General features: G+C 42.2%; 1 protein-coding gene across 3 annotated transcripts in view; it reads left to right on the top strand.

Annotated features, from left to right (window-relative positions):
* Fez2 (fasciculation and elongation protein zeta 2) overlaps positions 1 to 17,605 on the top strand; it is a 37,184-nt gene that overhangs the window by 12,180 nt on the left and 7,399 nt on the right. For all 3 annotated transcript variants that reach the window (XR_005870761.1, XM_040730765.1, XM_040730764.1), the window contains exons 3-5: positions 1,102 to 1,218; positions 2,990 to 3,131; positions 4,919 to 5,187. Coding sequence is in view for 2 of the 3 variants with exons in the window: in XM_040730765.1 (XP_040586699.1) it covers positions 1,102 to 1,218; positions 2,990 to 3,131; positions 4,919 to 5,187 (528 nt within the window). In the remaining variant the exon portion in view is untranslated. The remainder of the gene's footprint in view (positions 1 to 1,101; positions 1,219 to 2,989; positions 3,132 to 4,918; positions 5,188 to 17,605) is intronic.

The raw sequence follows: 17,605 nt of genomic DNA, 5'->3' as shown, positions 1-17,605 counted from the left end.
TGCGGTACCCCAGGCATGGTAACAGACTCTGGACAATGCGGAACCCCAGGCCTGGCAACAGACACGAGTACATTAGCAGCCCCAAGACAAAATGGAAAAGAGAGAGAGAGAGTGAAGTTTCTAGAATCTGGATAAATGAACTGGGGAGAACTCTGCTTGACAAGAGCCCCATTCTTTGGTACAGAGCCAGAGCTGACAAATGGCATCCTGGCAAAGAGGAAGATAGCAGGATGAGTGCCCAGCCCTCTCCTCCTCACCTGGCAGTCTCCTGTCCACCAGTGATGTGTAACCAAGTGGAAGCCAGAGATCAAGGGCATCCTTAGATCTGGTCATATGGTCAGCCTCCGGGCTACAGAGCACAGTGTAGCGTGGAGCTGAGGTCATTGGAGACTCTCCAGCATAGTTAGGCTTGAAGGTGTTTTAGGAACATAGAAGTATTCTTTCTTTTTTTGGAAGGAGGGATGTTCATTTGGAAGGACTAAATGTCTCATGAATGGGTCCTGTCTCCAAGGATGTTGATTACTTTTATTCTAAGTATTTGGATATTAGAAAGTGCTTTGTAGATAGTGTTGTAGACCTGAAACACTTTCCAGTTCGTTAACTATGTGCTTGTTGCTACCTTCTGCTCATCCCAGCACCTTACAATTTGCTAATAAATACTGTTTTTGTCTTTTATACATGTATCAATTTTTTTGTTTTGTTTTGTTTTTGTTTTGGACCCTGTCCTGGAACTGGCTCTGTAGACCAGCCTGGCCTTGAACTCACAGAGATCCGCCTGCCTCTGCCTCCCGAGTGCTGGGATTAAAGGTGTGTGCCACCAACGCCCGGTCAAGTATCAGTTTTTAATGCTGCTCTTGTAGCTGTTGCTTCTGGAAGAATAGCTCTGTGCCATACCTTGTTGTTTTACAGTTTGTCCTATACTGTACTTACTGCTGCTAGGGGAGTAGGTAACACGCTGTGTGGCCTGGTCTAGGGTGACTAAGGACTCCTTTCCAAGGACTTTCTCTCTTGCATGCTCTTTCCTGTTATTTCTTTGACCCAGGAATGTTGACATTTGCATCATAAGGACTTGCTTTTAAATGGGAGTACTTTCGTTTTTAGATGAATGATGGCTTGCTCTTTGACACCTCAGATGAGGAGGAGCTGAGGGAGCAGTTGGATATGCATTCGATCATCGTCTCCTGTGTCAACGAGGAGCCCCTCTTCACCGCAGACCAGGTATGGAGGGGAAGCAGAGCCTGGAGCTGAGAGCCATTTCTTACTATGGCTGCAGATGATGCCTGTCAGAATGCCAGGGTTTGCCCTCGATTGTACGACTAATGCAGCCTTGACATTCAGTCTTTAGTGGAGAGGGTAAAATACGGTATATGCTGTCCGAGGAATTGGGGAGATTTCCATGCTAGGCTTTGTCTGTGATTGATTACAAGTTACTAATGGAGGATTACAAGGTTACCCTAACACGAGTGAACTGGACTATATTTGAGCTGGTGATTTTATTTTGAGATAAGGTCTCACCATGTAGCACTGGCTGACCTGAAACTATCATGGCCAAGGTAGCCGCAAACTACTTACCTTTACCTCCTGAGTGCTAGAATCAAAGGCTTGAGCTGCTATGCCTGACGTAGTTTTGTAGAACCTCAGGTAAGCATCTTTAACAAATAATAGAAGTGTCTGTTATGCACCGTAGAAAGAAGCAAGCTTTTTACCTGTGTAGCTCCGTGTTATGTCAACCCTGTACTCATTTGAAACTGGTCAAGTCAGCCTTGTCATTTCTGAATATCCCTTCCACCTCTGCCGTGTTGTCAGAGTGTGACGGCAGAACTTCCTGAAATAAAATGTTCCATGGCTCCGTGGGCTGTGAATTCCGTCATGTCTTATTTTTAGGCAGGGACGAGAAGGTTAGTGAGGAGATACGTTACGACAAGGTCAGAGGAGTAAATATACACGCTAATGATGTCCTTCTGATGGTCCCTGCCTCCCTTTGTGGTTGGATGGTTCTAGACTTGGAAAACTGGTGTGAAGGAGACAAGTAATGCTTTCTATGGAGGGCATGAAAATCCAGAAAGAGATGTGACCCTGAGTAGTCCTATCTCCCCGAGTAATGAGTTCTATAGTCTCCTTGAATGTCTCATTTTACTGATCACAATTCCTGTTTGGGAAGGTTTCCTTCCTCTTTAGCATTGTCCTTCTTGGGTTGACTTTTCACCAGTTGAAGAGTTATGTATTAAGTTTGCTGATTTATAGATACTGTTAAATGTACTCATGGTTTTTTTTATCTTTATTGAATTGTATTTAAAATTTTTTTCTCAATACTTAAATGGCCTCCCACCCATTTAAAAATATTTAGTATCTTTCTGCCTTCCTTTAAAGTTTTGACTTCCCTTTTCACTCTTAGAGTCCGGAACCAGACAAAGTACAGTTGCAAGGCTTGAGTCACGCTGTGTTTGACAGTAGGTCAGGGTTTAATTAAAGGCGCGTGTATTCCTGGAATCTTCCTTCTTCTTGCAGCTTTTTTCCCCCATCTGATTCTGTCTTTGGCAATTTAGAAATACACCTTTGTCTTTCACTGAATTAATAAATGAAATTCTTTTGCTGCTAGAGAGCTAACTACCTGCTTTATTCATGGATATTTTTATGAATATTATATTTTATAGGTTTTATGTATAGGTTTTGGTTAAACTAGATTACATTTGCCCTTATTTGCCATCTTTTAACTGTAACTTTATTATGTCTGCATAAATCATGGCTCCATTTTTTAGGCATTTACTAGGGTCTGCTGAATTGTAATGGATATCCCAGATCATATTTTGTTTAGTTTTGTGTTCACATACTGTAAGTAGTTCCTTTTGATGAACTGTGTTTGTGTTTATCTGTGATTCCTGCACATAATAAGGACGTAATGTCCCTTCCTCTTGGGTGTCTGCTGAGTGCTGTTGTGCAGTCGGGCTCTTCTCCATGCATTTCATAACAGCAGGGTGTGTTTTTGAAGGTTATTGAAGAAATCGAAGAAATGATGCAGGAGTCACCAGACCTGGAAGACGATGAGACTCCCACACCGTCCGACCGACTTTCCACGCTCTCCCAGGAGATTCAGACTCTGAAGAGGTCTAGCATGAGCAGCTATGAAGAGAGTAAGAGTCTCCTTCCCTCTGTCAATGTGCTTTCTGTCTGGGTCAACACATGACACTGTCATCTCCAGAGAGCTTTCATCTTCTTGGGTCCTCTGGCTGTATAGTTCTCTGTACATACTTTGGTCATTGTTCAGGACTGTGTTGTGTTTTCTTCAAACCCTGAATTAGTTTGCTGGGGCTTCTAGAAAAATTTGCTGCAGTCTAGATTGCTTCAACAGCCTGAATATGTTTCCTGATTGTTCTGATGGTCTGAGGTTCAAGGTCAAGGGTTGGTTGTTTCTCTTCCCTTGCCTGTGGGTGGCCATCCTTTCCCTGACCTTCCTTCTTTCCATATCTGTGTTCACATTTCATGTTCTAAGAGATGGGTCACACTGGATTGAGGACCAGCCTTGGACCCCATTTTAACTTCATATCTGTAAATACTCCAAATGCTGGTGTGTTCTGCAGTACTGAGGGTTAAGACATCAGCATGTATTTTTGGGAGAGATGGTTTAGCCCATAAAAAGCAAGAGTGTATGCATTTATTGAAAATAGTTCCTATGTTGACAAATAGTTGTCTTTGCTAGAGCTTTGAGGGATTTGGAGAAGTGGAATTTTGCTAGAATTGAATCTGTGTTTGTATATGAGAACACTGAACTATAAATACCGTGTGGTTAGTCGTCACAAAGAGATTCTGAGTATCTGTACCCAGCATGAGAATGCTCTGTGTATCTGTGATTGTCGCCATGCCTGGCTCTCTGCTGGATGACACCCCTCTTGTGATCTGGGTTTGTATTTGTGGCTTGACCAGAGGTCTGAGGCTGGCCTGCTTCAGTCCCTTTGTAGTATGTGACTTCTTTTTAACCTGTGGAAGGTTCTCTGACACACACCATTTTTCCCTCTGAGGTGATGTGGCCACAGCTCTATAGATAGAGCCCTTGGCATTGCTGGGGTCCTGATTCCAAAATCCAGCACTGATGCGTGGTAAGGTACGGGAAGTATGTATTAGTTAGCTAGCACTCCCATAATGCACAGTCCTTCAGACCAGGCAGCTGGGGCAGTGGCATTTTACAGTATCGTAGCTCTATAGGCCAGGTGTAAAAATCCAGCCGCTTGGCTTCTCCCTCGCTGGGTGTTCAGGTGGCCTTCTTTGCCTCCTGTGATATACTTCTTCCTGTAAGGACAGCACTGACATTGGATTAAAGTCCATCTAATGAAGTCATTGTCATTGGATGACCTGTCCAAATCCTACCTTCCCGCTCATCCAGTCTCACGGTGAGTCTCAGGCGTTAGGGCTTCAGCCGTGTCCTTCTGGATCCCCATGGTAGCTGGGGTGACCTCCGTGAACTGTCCGTCCTTTTACCTTCCTGATGTCGGCTAGTTTCAGGAGAGGGGCATATACGATTGAACAAGCGTTCCGTTTAATCCTTTCAGATGGACTCCTCTCCGAACCCTGCCCTGCTGTCCCTGCATGTCAGCAGGGAGTTTCTGGGCCCCCTCCACTTCCGTGTTTGCTCTTTTCCTCATACCAGCTTCAGTACTATATTGGCTATAGTGCTATTCGTGGGACGCTTGGTATATGCATGTAAGAAATTGTTAGTTTTTTTTTTTCATCTCAGCTGAGTGACATCGCCTACTCATCTCTACTTAGATCTACCTTCCAGAACTTCTTAGCCTCTGAGGAGATCCCAAACAGTCAGCGTAACTGCTTAGACTTTGATTTTGTTGTTTGGTCTAAACCACCCCACTACGCTGCCTTGACACGGGCGTGTCTCAGTGTGGGTGCTGCTCTTTGTTTCTGGCCACAGGAGTGAAAAGACTGTCCGTGTCTGAACTGAATGAACTGCTGGAAGAGATCGAGACAGCCATCAAGGAGTACTCGGAGGAGCTGGTGCAGCAGCTGGCCCTGAGGGACGAGCTGGAGTTTGAGAAGGAGGTGGAAAACAGCTTTATCTCTGCTCTGATTGAAGTGCAGAATAGGCAGAAAGAGCACAGAGAGACAGTCAAGAAGAAGAAGAAGCTCAGAAACGGCAGCTCTCAGAACGGGAGGAGTGAGAGGAGCCACATGCCGGGCACAGTAAGTGATGTTTGCGGAGGCGCCCCGTGTGCCTATAGGTCGCCCCAGAACGCCACAGGGACCGTTTGCTAGAACACACGGCTTCTTCCCGAAGGTGTTTCCTAGTGATGCTTGTTGCCGTGCTGGATACCTCAGCACCTGAGGGTGTAGAGGGGACTGCAGTGGGAGGAAGAGCAGGGAGGATGTCTTCAAGCAAGAGGATGGCCGGCGGCCACTCCTTCCTCCACCCGAGAGACAGTGGTAGATTGTTATGTTTGGTCAGCAGGCTAATGAGTGGTTTCATTTTCTTATTGGTGCTTAGCTCTGGGGTTGTAGTAGAAGAAACAAAGAGGGTCCTTTTAGCGGTAGTTGAACTTGTGCTGTGTAAACAGGTTCCTCACTCATCAGAGGGTGTTGGTGGCAGGTGTGACATCAGCCATGTGGCTGTGTATTTAGCAGACCAAAATATCACTGACAGGTAAGAACATATCGGAATATTTGAAACCTTAAGCTTTCATAAAAGGTATTTTTATTTTGTTCTTGGTGTGGTTCTTTTTCCAAAGTGATTTCATTGGTTAAACTTCATCTCAAATGTTATTAATCAGCTCTCTACCATTTTTCTGTGGCCAGTTAGGGTCTTGTATATTCCCACCCTGACTTCATGTGTGAACAGATATTGGTTGTACTTTTAGAGTATAAAGGTTGGATAAAGCGATTCATTTTTCTAAAATGAATATTTTTGTCAATCATGATATAACATAGTAGTATGTGTCACAAATTGGTCCTTACAGCTTAAAGTAATGTTCCATTCTCTCTTTGATTAAGTCTTCGGTTATGTGCCAGGAATGAGGTCTCATTGGCAGATGCTGATGGAATCCCAGGAAGAGAACCCAGTTACAGGGTCACCAATGAGTGGGTAACACCCAGTCTTACCACACAGCCCATTAACCATACTAGGGGTAACTTGTGAATAAATTCACATTGCCTTAGTGTGCTGTCCATTTGCAAAAATTAGAAAGAATAAAACTTATAAATTCACTTTGAAGGATTCAGATGTATTTAGAAATACCGGTATTGATGGAAAAGATGTTATTTCTAGTGAGTAAGCTGAGGGAAAAACATTTGCTTGACTGTTCTGTCCTGGAAAATTTACTTTACAATATCAGAGATAGTATTTTCATTTTGCATGTAGTATTTTAATAGAAATACACCTTTTAAGTTGCTCTATTATGGCAGCGGGATTAAGTGAAATGCTTAGTTGCTAAATCCTAGCATGGGTGGTAATTTCTACAAAACTGCTGTTAGGGATTACATGCAAATCCGCTATTTATTGCTGTTAACACTTGGCTGAGAAAAACAAATTTATCCCTAGAGGGGTTTAAAGGCTTCTTTTCATAATTCCCATATAAATAGGGTTAGTGTGGACCCATTGTGTAATTTTGTATGGTGTTTATATGGAGGAGTGGATTTGGCAAGACAGCATGGGGGTTATAGTTAAACCTTCATTGGTCTTGAAATAGAGTCATACAAGACTCCATTTATTTTTTCATATTTGAACACATGAAGTTGCTTCCTGGTCCAGATATACTATTTGTGTCAAACACTTTAATCAGGATGGCAATGGCATGGCTCAACTCCTGTGTCTTATTTTAGTCTCAAATGCCAGGGAACTGTTCCATCTGTAACACAGCCCGAACCTGGGAATTTTGAAGATAGTTACAGGTGGCTCAGAAGAGCTCCGAGTGAAATGGCCATTTAGGTAGACAGATTGCTAGAGGACTTACCTTCTTAGATACTTGCTTTCTCTTTTGTGTTTCAAGACAGGCTTTCTCTGTGTAGCCTTGACTCTCCTATTGCTCCGTAGACCAGGCTGGCCTTGAACTCAGTTCCACCTGCCTCTGCCTCCCAAGTGCTAGGATTAAAGGCGTGCGCCACTACTGCCTGGCCACAGATACTTTCTTAGCATGCAGTCGTGACATGTAACTCAGTGAGCTGACTGTCATCACCAATACTAATTTAAAAAATGATGACCTCCATACACATGCCATGTGTTGCCTGTTTTTCCAGTGACATCACTGTTTTCTTTCCCACCAATGCTTTAGAGATGATAGGATTTGAGGTTTTCCTTAGATATGGAATGACTTCTTTTGGTTTTCAGCAATGCTCTGGGACACAAGGAGTAATACTATTTCTGTGATTGCCAACTTGCTCTCTTAGGTTCAGATGATGAACTCTGATGAAATACCTGGGTAAGAACAGAGCAGCGTTAAACTCTCCACTGTTGTCTTTTGGCATTCTTTGCTTTGAACATTTGCTCAAGAAAAATGTTTACTTTTGTATTAAACAGTAAAGGAAATAGGTCCCTCATTACCATGTTAGTAATGGTATATAACCATCTGCTTGTTAGACATTCCCCTTGGAAATGGTATAGGACTCTGACATTTATATTATCAAACCATGGTTAGTGCAACTAGTTTACTGACATGGACTCATTGAAACTAATAGAATTTCTAGGTCCAACAATCGGAAGTTTTAAGTGGCCAGATCTTCACATTGTTAACAGTGTAAGAAATACCATTTCCAGTACTCCCCAGAGCAATGGGTATGACTAGCCTTTGAAAATGTACTGATCTGGTAGGCAGGCCCTGGTTTGATCTATTTGTATCCCTTCCTGTGTTTCCTTTAATGTCGTAATTGAGATGGTTTTTGTGTCTATTCACAAGGTTCAAATTCTTTGGCAGTACTGTGTTGTGTTGTAATCTTTGGCTACAATCTCCGTGTCCCAGGGCAGGCGCCTTAAGGGCTCATTTGCAGTTTATGAGTGTCTCACCTCATCTCTAGTGTGTAAAGATTGACTCCTAGGAGATTTGGAGTTTGGATTTGAATTAGTATTATTCCCCCAGGATTTTTTATTTGTGGGGTGGGGAAGGGACCAGACTCCTGTTTATGTCAGACATTTTCACAGATCATTAACTTTTAGAGGTAGTTCCCTTGGGTACAAAAACAAGTTGAAATACACCAGGTTATATTTTAATTCAGGCATTTCGGTACATCCAGAATTATCTCGTTGGGAAGACACTGTTGTTTACCTACTAATTGTCCTATCTCTGTAAATCTGGATGCAAAAGGATGTACCCTGGGAAAATGATGACTGTTTCATTTATAGGACAGGTGGGAGGTACCTTATTCTAAGTCTTTGGCTGCAAATATAGGAATCTTTTTTAGGTGTCTTTTCTATTTGATGGAATCACATAGAACTTTCTAGAGTGTTTAGAGTTTTATTTGCAGCATAGTCAAAATGTATTAACTGCTGTAACTTGGAAAGCACTAACCCAAAGATGTTTTCGATATCAGCAAGTGGCAATTTGTAAGTTCTAGAGAAAACAGGAAACTCCATTTTAAGAAGAATTATCCTAAGTATCTGTCTTTGAGGTTGAGGAGATAGTTGCTTAATGGGGGAGAGCTCAGCTCGCTGGAGGAAGCTCTTCCTTGGATATGTTTTCCTCCTCAGATAACATTGCTTTGTGTTTGTGATGCACCTTTTAGTATGACTATTGGCCAATTTAGTTCGTCTCTTCTTGCCTTGTGAAAGTACCCCCAGTGATAGTTTTCTATTTAATATTGATCAAAGCTGACATTAAGGTAGGAGAAATTTGTTTTCATTTAGAAAGTCACTGTTAGGTCACCTAGAAGTCTTATTTTAGTGAATTCTAGTTCTCAGCCTAAAAGGAATGTTCTGGCATATCTGCTTGAAGTTTTGGCTTTTGTTTGGAAAAATGATAGTACCAGGGACCCCTTTCTCCCTTTAATTTGAAATTTTAATTTTGAGCATTTGCTAAAGTAGCAAAGCAAACTGCCACTGCCTAAGAGCCAAATCCCTCCTCTGTTTATTTTATAAATAAAGTTTTATTGCAACACAGCCATATCCATTCATCTACATTGTGCCTGTGGCTGCTTTCATATTTTGGAGATAGCTAGAGCATTTCAGTGTAGGCTGTGTGGCCAGAAAAGCCTAAACTACTTGCTGTTTGACCTTTTATAGAATCAGCTTGCCGGCTCCTGATTTAAATAGAGTATACTTAACATTGGGGACGGGACTGGAGAGAGAGGGCTCAGTAGTTAAGAGCACTTGCTCTTTTAGAGGACCTGAGATGATTTTCCAGCGACTTATCAGGTTCACAACCATCTCTAACTCTGGTTTTATGAGATCCAGTGATCTCTTTGGCCTCCAAGAGCATTGCATGTATATAGTATACAGACATACAAGCAGACAAGATATTCATACACATAAAATAAAAGTGAATCTTTTTTAATTAGAGTGAAAAATATGAACTCAATTTAGATTTAAATAGACAAAAGATCACAGCATATTTTTATAAAATATTGCCATGTTCTGTCCTTAAGAGTTTGTTGTTTGGCACCTCTTCAGTAGCCTGAGTTTAGCATTGACCAACCCATCATAAGCCTCACAGGCTCTTGACCCAACAATAGACCTTTGTTCAATGTGCATCTGAGGCAGTTGCTAAACAAAGGGACCTGGCAGGTAGACCAGCTGTTTCTAGTCTCTAGTTTTGGAATGTCTAAAAGGGATAAAAACGTCAGGTGCTACCTGGGCTCAGTGTTTTTCCACATAGTGGTAGCCAGTGATTTAACAGAAAATGAGTGAAGAAGGTGCTGATTGATCCTTTCCTTTTTTTTTTTTTTTTTTGGTTTTATGAGACAGGGTTTCTCTGTATTGTTTTGGAGGCTGTCAGTCCAGCCCAGCCTCGAACTCACAGAGATCCGCCTGCCTCTGCCTCCCGAGTGCTGGGATTAAAGGCGTGCGCCACCACTGCCCGGCTATAATTATTATTTTTGATAAAGCAAAACTATGAACTATTTTATATGTTAACATATTGGTTTTCTGAAAGATAGTATTGCCTAGTGAAGTAATATTTCCATTGCAGCAAAAAAACAAGGAGTCCATGCTTCTTATAGCTTTTTAAAACATATAGTACTTTATTAATTCTTTGAGAATTTTATATATGCATACAGTGTGTTTTGACCATATTCACCCAGCATTCTGCTTATTACCTTAGCTCTGTCATCCACTTATCCTTTTCTAACTTGGTACCCATCCCCCCATCCCACCCCACCCCACCCCCGTTTTATAATCCAGTTTGTGATGCCCATGTACTCATGGGTGTGAGGTCACCACTGGAGTGTGGTCTACCTACCAGAGGCTATATATACCCTTAGAGAAAACTGATCTCACCCAGAAGCCATCAGTTGTTAATAGCTTCTCAGTTGGGTCTGGGGGCTTATGAACTCCACCCTGCTCCATGGTAGAATGCTGACTGACTTGATCTTTGTGCAGGCATCCATAGCTGCTATGAGCTCACGAGTGCATTGGTTCTGTCATGTCTAGAAGACACTGTTTTGGTTTTCCCTGACCTCTGCCTCCTAAGGTCTTGACATCCTCTATTCCCAGAGGCTCAGGGGTTGGTATCATAGATGTCTCATCTGTGACTGAGCAGTCTCCTGACGCTTACCTTCTCTACTTTGACCAATGGTGAACTTGTACCTTCATTGTTCTCTACCACTCAAAGATTCTGCTGTGATAAAGTCTCAGAGTTGCACTCATCAGCAGGTAGAGAGATAGGAACTGGGAAGACAGTTTGTTAACGAAAGACATTGCGTTCTTATTGTATACTGATCCATAAGAATCGGCAAAGAATTTATAAAAGTGCCAGGATTAATTAGTTTACGTTTTTAGTGACTTCAAAGTATTTGATAATAATTTAGTTTCCATATAACTCAGATTACATAAATGTTTTGAAACGGTCTTCAAATACAAAGTATTATATTATTTCACATTATTCCATTTAATTTCTAATTTTGAGAACCTCCATGCCACAACTTTCTGAGACTGAATTTACAAATAGGAGTTTAAAATTCAAAACAATAGCAAATATTTATCTGCTTTGGAATAATTCATGTTTTCAAACTCAGATACAAGGGTTTTTAAAAAAAGAAATTTTGGTGGAATTCTCTTATAAATTTTATAATTCATGTTGAAATTATTTGACTTTCTTAAAGTATCAAAACAAGGTGTTACTTTTGCATTTTTTGGGGTGTGTGTGTTGAGACAGGGTCTCTATAGTCAGGCTGGTTATGCAGAACAGGCTGGCCTCAAATCACTATGATCCCCCTGTCTCTGCCTTCCAAATGCTGGAGTTAAAGGTGTGCAGCAACCACACTCGTCCAAGTTTTTATGGTTTAAGTAGTATCTGTTAGCTGAATATAATTTTGTACTATTGCTTTTCTTTCATTTTCTATACCTTTCAAATGTCTTTTGCTTAATTCTAAGAACGTTGTTTGGCTAAAAACTAAAACTGCCAATCAGTAAATTAGTACTTGAGAATAGTCAAACTATCCAACCTGATGTGATTTGTAGGGAATAGTAATTATGCTTTTATTTTGCTTTCTTTTGAACTCACTGAGTATAAGAATATTAAGGGTGGAAGGGCAGATGAGAATAAGTAAAAAAAAAATAGATAAAAACTTTCCCTTTTTTTTTTTAACTGTTCTTTTGACACAGCTTTGATACTGAAAGTTTGGAAGCTGCTTTGGCTAGTTAGAGACCTGCTCAGGTCGGTTCAGACAAGTCATAGAGCAAACACGCAGGCAGAAATAGTGGAGTCTCCTGGCCTCCTTCCTGGCTTTGCTTTTCCCTGCATTGTTTTGTTGTTGTTTGTATGTAAAATTAGTTGAGCTGGTGAAATGAATGCCCTGTATAGAAATTGCTGATACTGAGGATTGTAGGAAATAACAAACACACTCCAACACTGATTCTTGTTGCTTTTGAGTTTGCAGAAAGTTTTCAAATTGTCTTTACTGTTCAGAAAGACCTTCACAGTTGTAGCTGATTTCTAGATCTTTCTGTACGTACTTTCTTCCTTGGTCTCCAGTCCTTTCTGCTACAGCCTGCAGTCAGGAGTACAATGGTTCTCAGAAGCCATCATTTATATTTGGTGACTTGATGCAGTTTTTGTTGTTCTGGACAAATGTAGAAGGATGTCACAATTTTTTTGGGGGGGAGTGATGACTTTTATCCTAGCCCCCCTTTCAGTGTTTTTTGAATTTTGATCTTCTCCAAGCACATTGCTCTGGTCTTTCTGTGGATCTGTGGATCATTTCATTTTAGTCTGCATAGACACCCTAGAATGCATATTAACAATATTCTTAGTGCCGCATCTTGAATAAGCAGGTGGTAGATCTATAGAGGCCTTGGCTCACAGAAGTAGCTAGCATGCATGGGGAAAGGAAGTGCAGCCTTATGCAGAGCCGGAGGAGGATTCTCTCTGGGGATACAGAGCTCTCTAGAGGTAAGAGCCAGGAATGCCTTGCATTTCCTTCCTCTGAGCTACCCAGGCAGGTTGTGTATGGGCTCAGAGCTCTTGCCATGTCTCTTTGACTTTTAGGTTTTATAGAATTTTTTTTCAAGTTCTAAATATTATACTGTGTTGCCCCTGGTTTCGTCTGAAGACAGTTTCCAGAGAATAGATGACTTTGAGACTCTTAATTCATACCCTTGCCAGAAAAGGAAATGGTCAGAGGTGACTGAATATTCTGACTTACTGAAGGAAGGTTCTGTGTTCTATGTCAAATAACCCCTTCCTTCCCCTGACCTTGCTCCATGACTGTGGTATTTTGTCTGTGGCAAGGGCAACAATAAGGCAAATACTGTAATGCTTAATCACTTTCCTGCCTATGTATGGGTTCATGCAAAACATTCCATTCCAAGCAGGGCATTTTGTGGAACCATTAACTCCTTCCTAAAGATGCAGTGGAGATAGAACCAGCACCTGCCCAGGGTTTCGCTTCTGTGCTGAGCCATTTGGATTTTCTGCTTCCTAAGGGGGGTGGTAGATTGAATGGGGGGAGAAAGAGGGATAGAAGATTGACTCCTGATATTGCTAGTATTTCATTCATCTCAATGAGTCATTTTAATTAAAGTGTAGCAGGTCTCCAGCATTGATCCTGCCATTCAGTATTCACTGGCTGGAGACTCAGTGGCCAGTGCCTTGACATGTCTGTGGTCCCTCACCTTGGGAAATGGTGAGCAGAGAAATAATGCCCCTTATGCCCTCTCTCCACTTTCTCCCTTTTCTTATAACGGTCAGATGTAGACAGAATTCTCACCTCTGCTCCAGGTTAGCACATGACCACCTAACAATACTGCATCTGCTCTCCAGGTTGTAAGTTAGCATTTCTCGATGGCTCCATAGTTTCAAAAAGTCAGTTTAGTTTATCTCTGTGGTCTTAGGCTTCTAAAATACAGTTTGCTTTCCAACAATGTGCTTTTGTTTTTACCTGATGGAGAGTTGTGCGCAGAACCTATCGTTTGTCTGTGGAGTTCTTTTCCACGCTCTTCCAGCCCGCTCTTGTCTCGCTCTCCTATTCTCTCACCTCTTGTCTTCTGGACCTTCTTCTGCTTCCCTTTGCTAGCCTGGGTTCCTAGCGGCTGCACTTTTTACAGGTCATACTATCGAGATTATCTTGCCTGACTTTGTTATTCCCGTGTAGCTTTTCTAAGCTAGATCCCTTGTTGGAAACTTTCTGAACGCCACCCTTCACTCCTTTGATCAGTGGTTTTGTGTCCTGTCACACCATCCTTCTCTCTTCACACTTAGGTGGCCTTTTCCTTTTGGGTTGTTTTTCTTTCTCTCTTCTAAGAAGTTCTAAGGTGAAAAAATTCCAAGGCTCAGAGGCTCTTGGCTTCTGGTGTTAGGGGTGTAGCACCTGGAGTGTGGCTGGTAATTTTACAAGCCCTTCCCATGACCCAGGCCCTGTGGAAATCACTGCGATGGAGAGATGCGGAGACCCAGTCTCTCTACTCATTTCCTCCTAAGGGACCAAGGACTTGGAAGTAGACCGTTGACCGTGCCATCTGCTGTGCGCTGCCGTTATCCTGGAACACTATTGGTTTTGTGTGGCACTTTGGTTGTCTAATGGATGGTTTGTGCATGTGTATCTGTGTGTGTGTAGCTTTGATTTAATTTGCTTCTTCAAACAGTGTATCCTTTTGGTTGAGGTAATTCACATATTCATAGAATATTTAAAGCGGAAGTCCTTCACAGCTCAGCTCTTGATCATCTCCTTGTGAAGATGCAGGCCTGTAGGTGATTAACAGTGCTGCCACCACAAGGTGTCTCACCGCAAGGCGGCAGAGCTGGAGGAAGACCCCAACACTGATGTTGAATATGGCCTTTTCCTACCCAAGTTGACATTACAGTTTTTTTGTTTTGTTTTGTTTTGTGTGCCCCCCCCGATTTCAGATACTTTTGGCTGGTATTTGATTCCTGGATTCATGTCAAAGTTTGCACATATTTGAGCATCATAATTGCTATAGAGCCTTGTGGCTAAGGCCACTGATTAGGCCCTCATATGCTGAGGACAAGGCTGTGCTTTTAGGGACATAAAGTGTATCCCATCTGACTGTGTTTCCATAAAATTTATGAAAAATTAACTTAATCTTTTTCTGCCCTCACCCCTGCCCATCTGTCTTCAGATACTTTCCCTGTATCTTCCATTAAAAATATTTTTAATGGCTGGGCACAGTAGCTTTTGGCATGTGCTGTGGTCCCAATCCCTCAGAGACTGAAGAAGGAGAATGGCTTGAGTCTAGAAGTTTGAAGCTAGTCAGGACAGTGTAGCAAGATCTATCCTTAGAGACTCATACTCGTGGGTGTGCGCGCATGCACACACACACACACACAGGCACACACAGGCACACAGTGAAACAGTTAAAAAAACCAAGGACAGAGGTAAAAGTGTCTAGAAATGGTACATGAAACAAAATGGGGTTAACACACTTGGATACTCAAGAATGTGGTGTGAAGAATCCAGAGAAAAGGGGGGGATCAGGAATTCCTGAGAGTCTCACAGGGATCTGAAGTGTTCTTGGACTTGAGTTTCAAAAAAGGTAACTGTGGGTAAAGTAGGGTGAGGGTTTTGTCACTGAGAACACCAATAGAAAAGGACCTGGGTATGAGTAAAGGGGAGGGACTGTGACTGTTTCCAGGGAGACCAGAAACAACCAGCTCTCTTAATTGAGTTCTGTGTTGTACACACACACACACACACACACACACACACACACACACACACACACTTCTCCATCCCTAGAATCTCTTCACTGATTGTCTACTTAGATTTCTCTCTCTTTTTTCTTTAGTGATCATGATTAGGGTTTGACTGGGAAAATAAAGCTGAAAGTGGGGCTAGGCGTGATAGATAGAGTCTTGCCATCTGTGACACTGCTTCTCTGGCTTGCCTGCTGGCGGGGAGTGCTCAGGGGGCTGCCAGGCACAGCAGAGGTTTTGTGGAGAAACTTGAACTTGATCGTCTTTTGCGAGCATCAGTAGGTGGCTTGTGTTTTCTGCTGGCTTTGGTTCCCTGGGCTTGCATTTTTACCTCTTTCTACCGGATTGCAATTTTGATGGTGTGAACATCATCCCTGACTTCCCTGTAACTGAAATAGTCAGTGGTGTTTACGTCTCGTATTTAAAAAGGAAATCTGAAATTGAAATTGCATATACATCTTATGAATATGCACTGGCCTTCTCTCTCTTTTTTTTTCTTTAGTGATCATAATTAGGGTTTGACTGGGAAAATAAAGCTAATCAATTTGGTCTGTACTCTCCAAATAGAAAATGTAGCTAAGTTTTCTTGTATGTGAGTTCTGACTCCTTTGTCTAGCTTGAGGTTTTCTGAGTAGCGTTAGTGATTCTATAGAAAATGGAGCCTGAAAGCAGGCATTCTTCCGAGTACCTTTCCAGGGGATGTGTTCTGTAGACTGCTTAGATCATGGGCTGACTTGCTGACTTGACAATGGGTTCCTGTTACTTTCACGCTGACTCTGGACCCTCAGATGCTTCCTCTGTGAAGAATCTACAAAACTAGTTGTTTGTAAGTTTTTCTTGTAAAAACCATCTTTTCCACCAAAAGTAATCATTAGCCAGATGTGGTGGTGCTCACCTTTAATCCCAGCACTCAGGAGGGAGAGGCAGGCGGATCTCTGTGAGGATATATCCAGAGTTCCAGAGAACCCTGTCTCCAAAATCCATACAAAAAGTTACATTCTCAGCAGAGTGAGGGACCATGGAAGTATGTTGACCTCATAATTGATTTTTGCCAACATAAAACCGTTGGTGGGTATGGATCTGGAAAAGGCGGACAGGAGGATGGTGAAGGAAAAGCGCCTGAACAACTTCCACAGGCCATGATGGGTGCCCTCAGTTCCTGTAGTGCCCTTGACTGGTGTGGCTGGGCCAGAAGGCACGTGGTCTGCCTCCTTGAGGGATTCCTTTCTGTATTTCTTAGTTCTTTGGTAACCAGGATTTCTTTACACCCTTAATATTTATGGAGGGCCTCAGAGGGCTTTACTTCATACATATTGAATTGATCAATATTTACTGTCTTAAAAATTAAAAGTAATAAAAATTAATTCATTCAAAGTACCAAAGTTAAGCGATTGATTCTTATGTAAATGGTAAGTTTTCCTACAGTGTAACTTTAAAGCTTCTGGTTAGAAGAGTGTCATTGGTGTTTGCTTTTGTCAGTTTTGTTGATGCGCAGCGGAGTTGAAGGACACGGGTCTCGGCTTCTGCATTCTGTCTGTCCTTTGGGACGTCACGCTGTAAGCTGTGACAGACTGAGTGAATGGGAGTGCCATATGTGGCCAGAGTTCCTGATATACTTGAAAGAAATTGTATAAAACCTAACTATGCATGATGACTATACAACAGTAATTAAAGACAAGTTATGTCTTGATAATACTGAGATGTTGCAGTTCATGTACCTCTAATAGAGGTTCAGTGGTCTCTTAAGTTGTGCCTGGGCCACACTTTGAGATCACTTGGACTATTGTATACATTTTATGAGAGCAGAGACAAGTGCTGTGGTTTCCTTGGGACCTGGAAAAATATCTTTTACGTTTATTCCTTCATTGTTTACTGGCTCAACTTTCCCCCTCAAATTCCAGGGAAAGGCACCATCCGGTGAGTCAGACTACAACTTCCTTTTCAGGAGCCTTTCCCTTGGTTAGTCATGCTGCAAGAATCTCTTACTGCCTTTGACTCAGCTGGTGGGTACGTACCAGTGACCCCTTTACCAGGCATGCCACTGTGCAGGCTGTAACAAACCGAGATAAGTCACTGGGAGGAACACAAAATCTCATCTGAGTACAGTGAATTCTAGGAAGTCTTGGAGGGCGCCAGGAGAAATAAGCTGAAATTGTTTTCTAAAAACAGAGTGGATAGTCTTTGCAAAAGTTTTGGGGAGCTCAGCTGGTAAAATGGGATCGATTCTGCTCCCCAGGAAACATAAGCCATCTTCCAATTCACATTTGCAGCAACAAGGCAACGGCAGGTGCCTGGAGAGTGAGTGGGAACTG

The sequence above is a fragment of the Mesocricetus auratus genome, unplaced genomic scaffold (assembly GCF_017639785.1).
Source record: "Mesocricetus auratus isolate SY011 unplaced genomic scaffold, BCM_Maur_2.0 Super-Scaffold_100024, whole genome shotgun sequence".
NCBI classification, from domain to species: domain Eukaryota; kingdom Metazoa; phylum Chordata; class Mammalia; order Rodentia; family Cricetidae; genus Mesocricetus; species Mesocricetus auratus.
The sequence above is the reverse complement of the archived record's forward strand: the minus strand, read 5'-3'. Positions and strand labels throughout refer to the sequence as shown.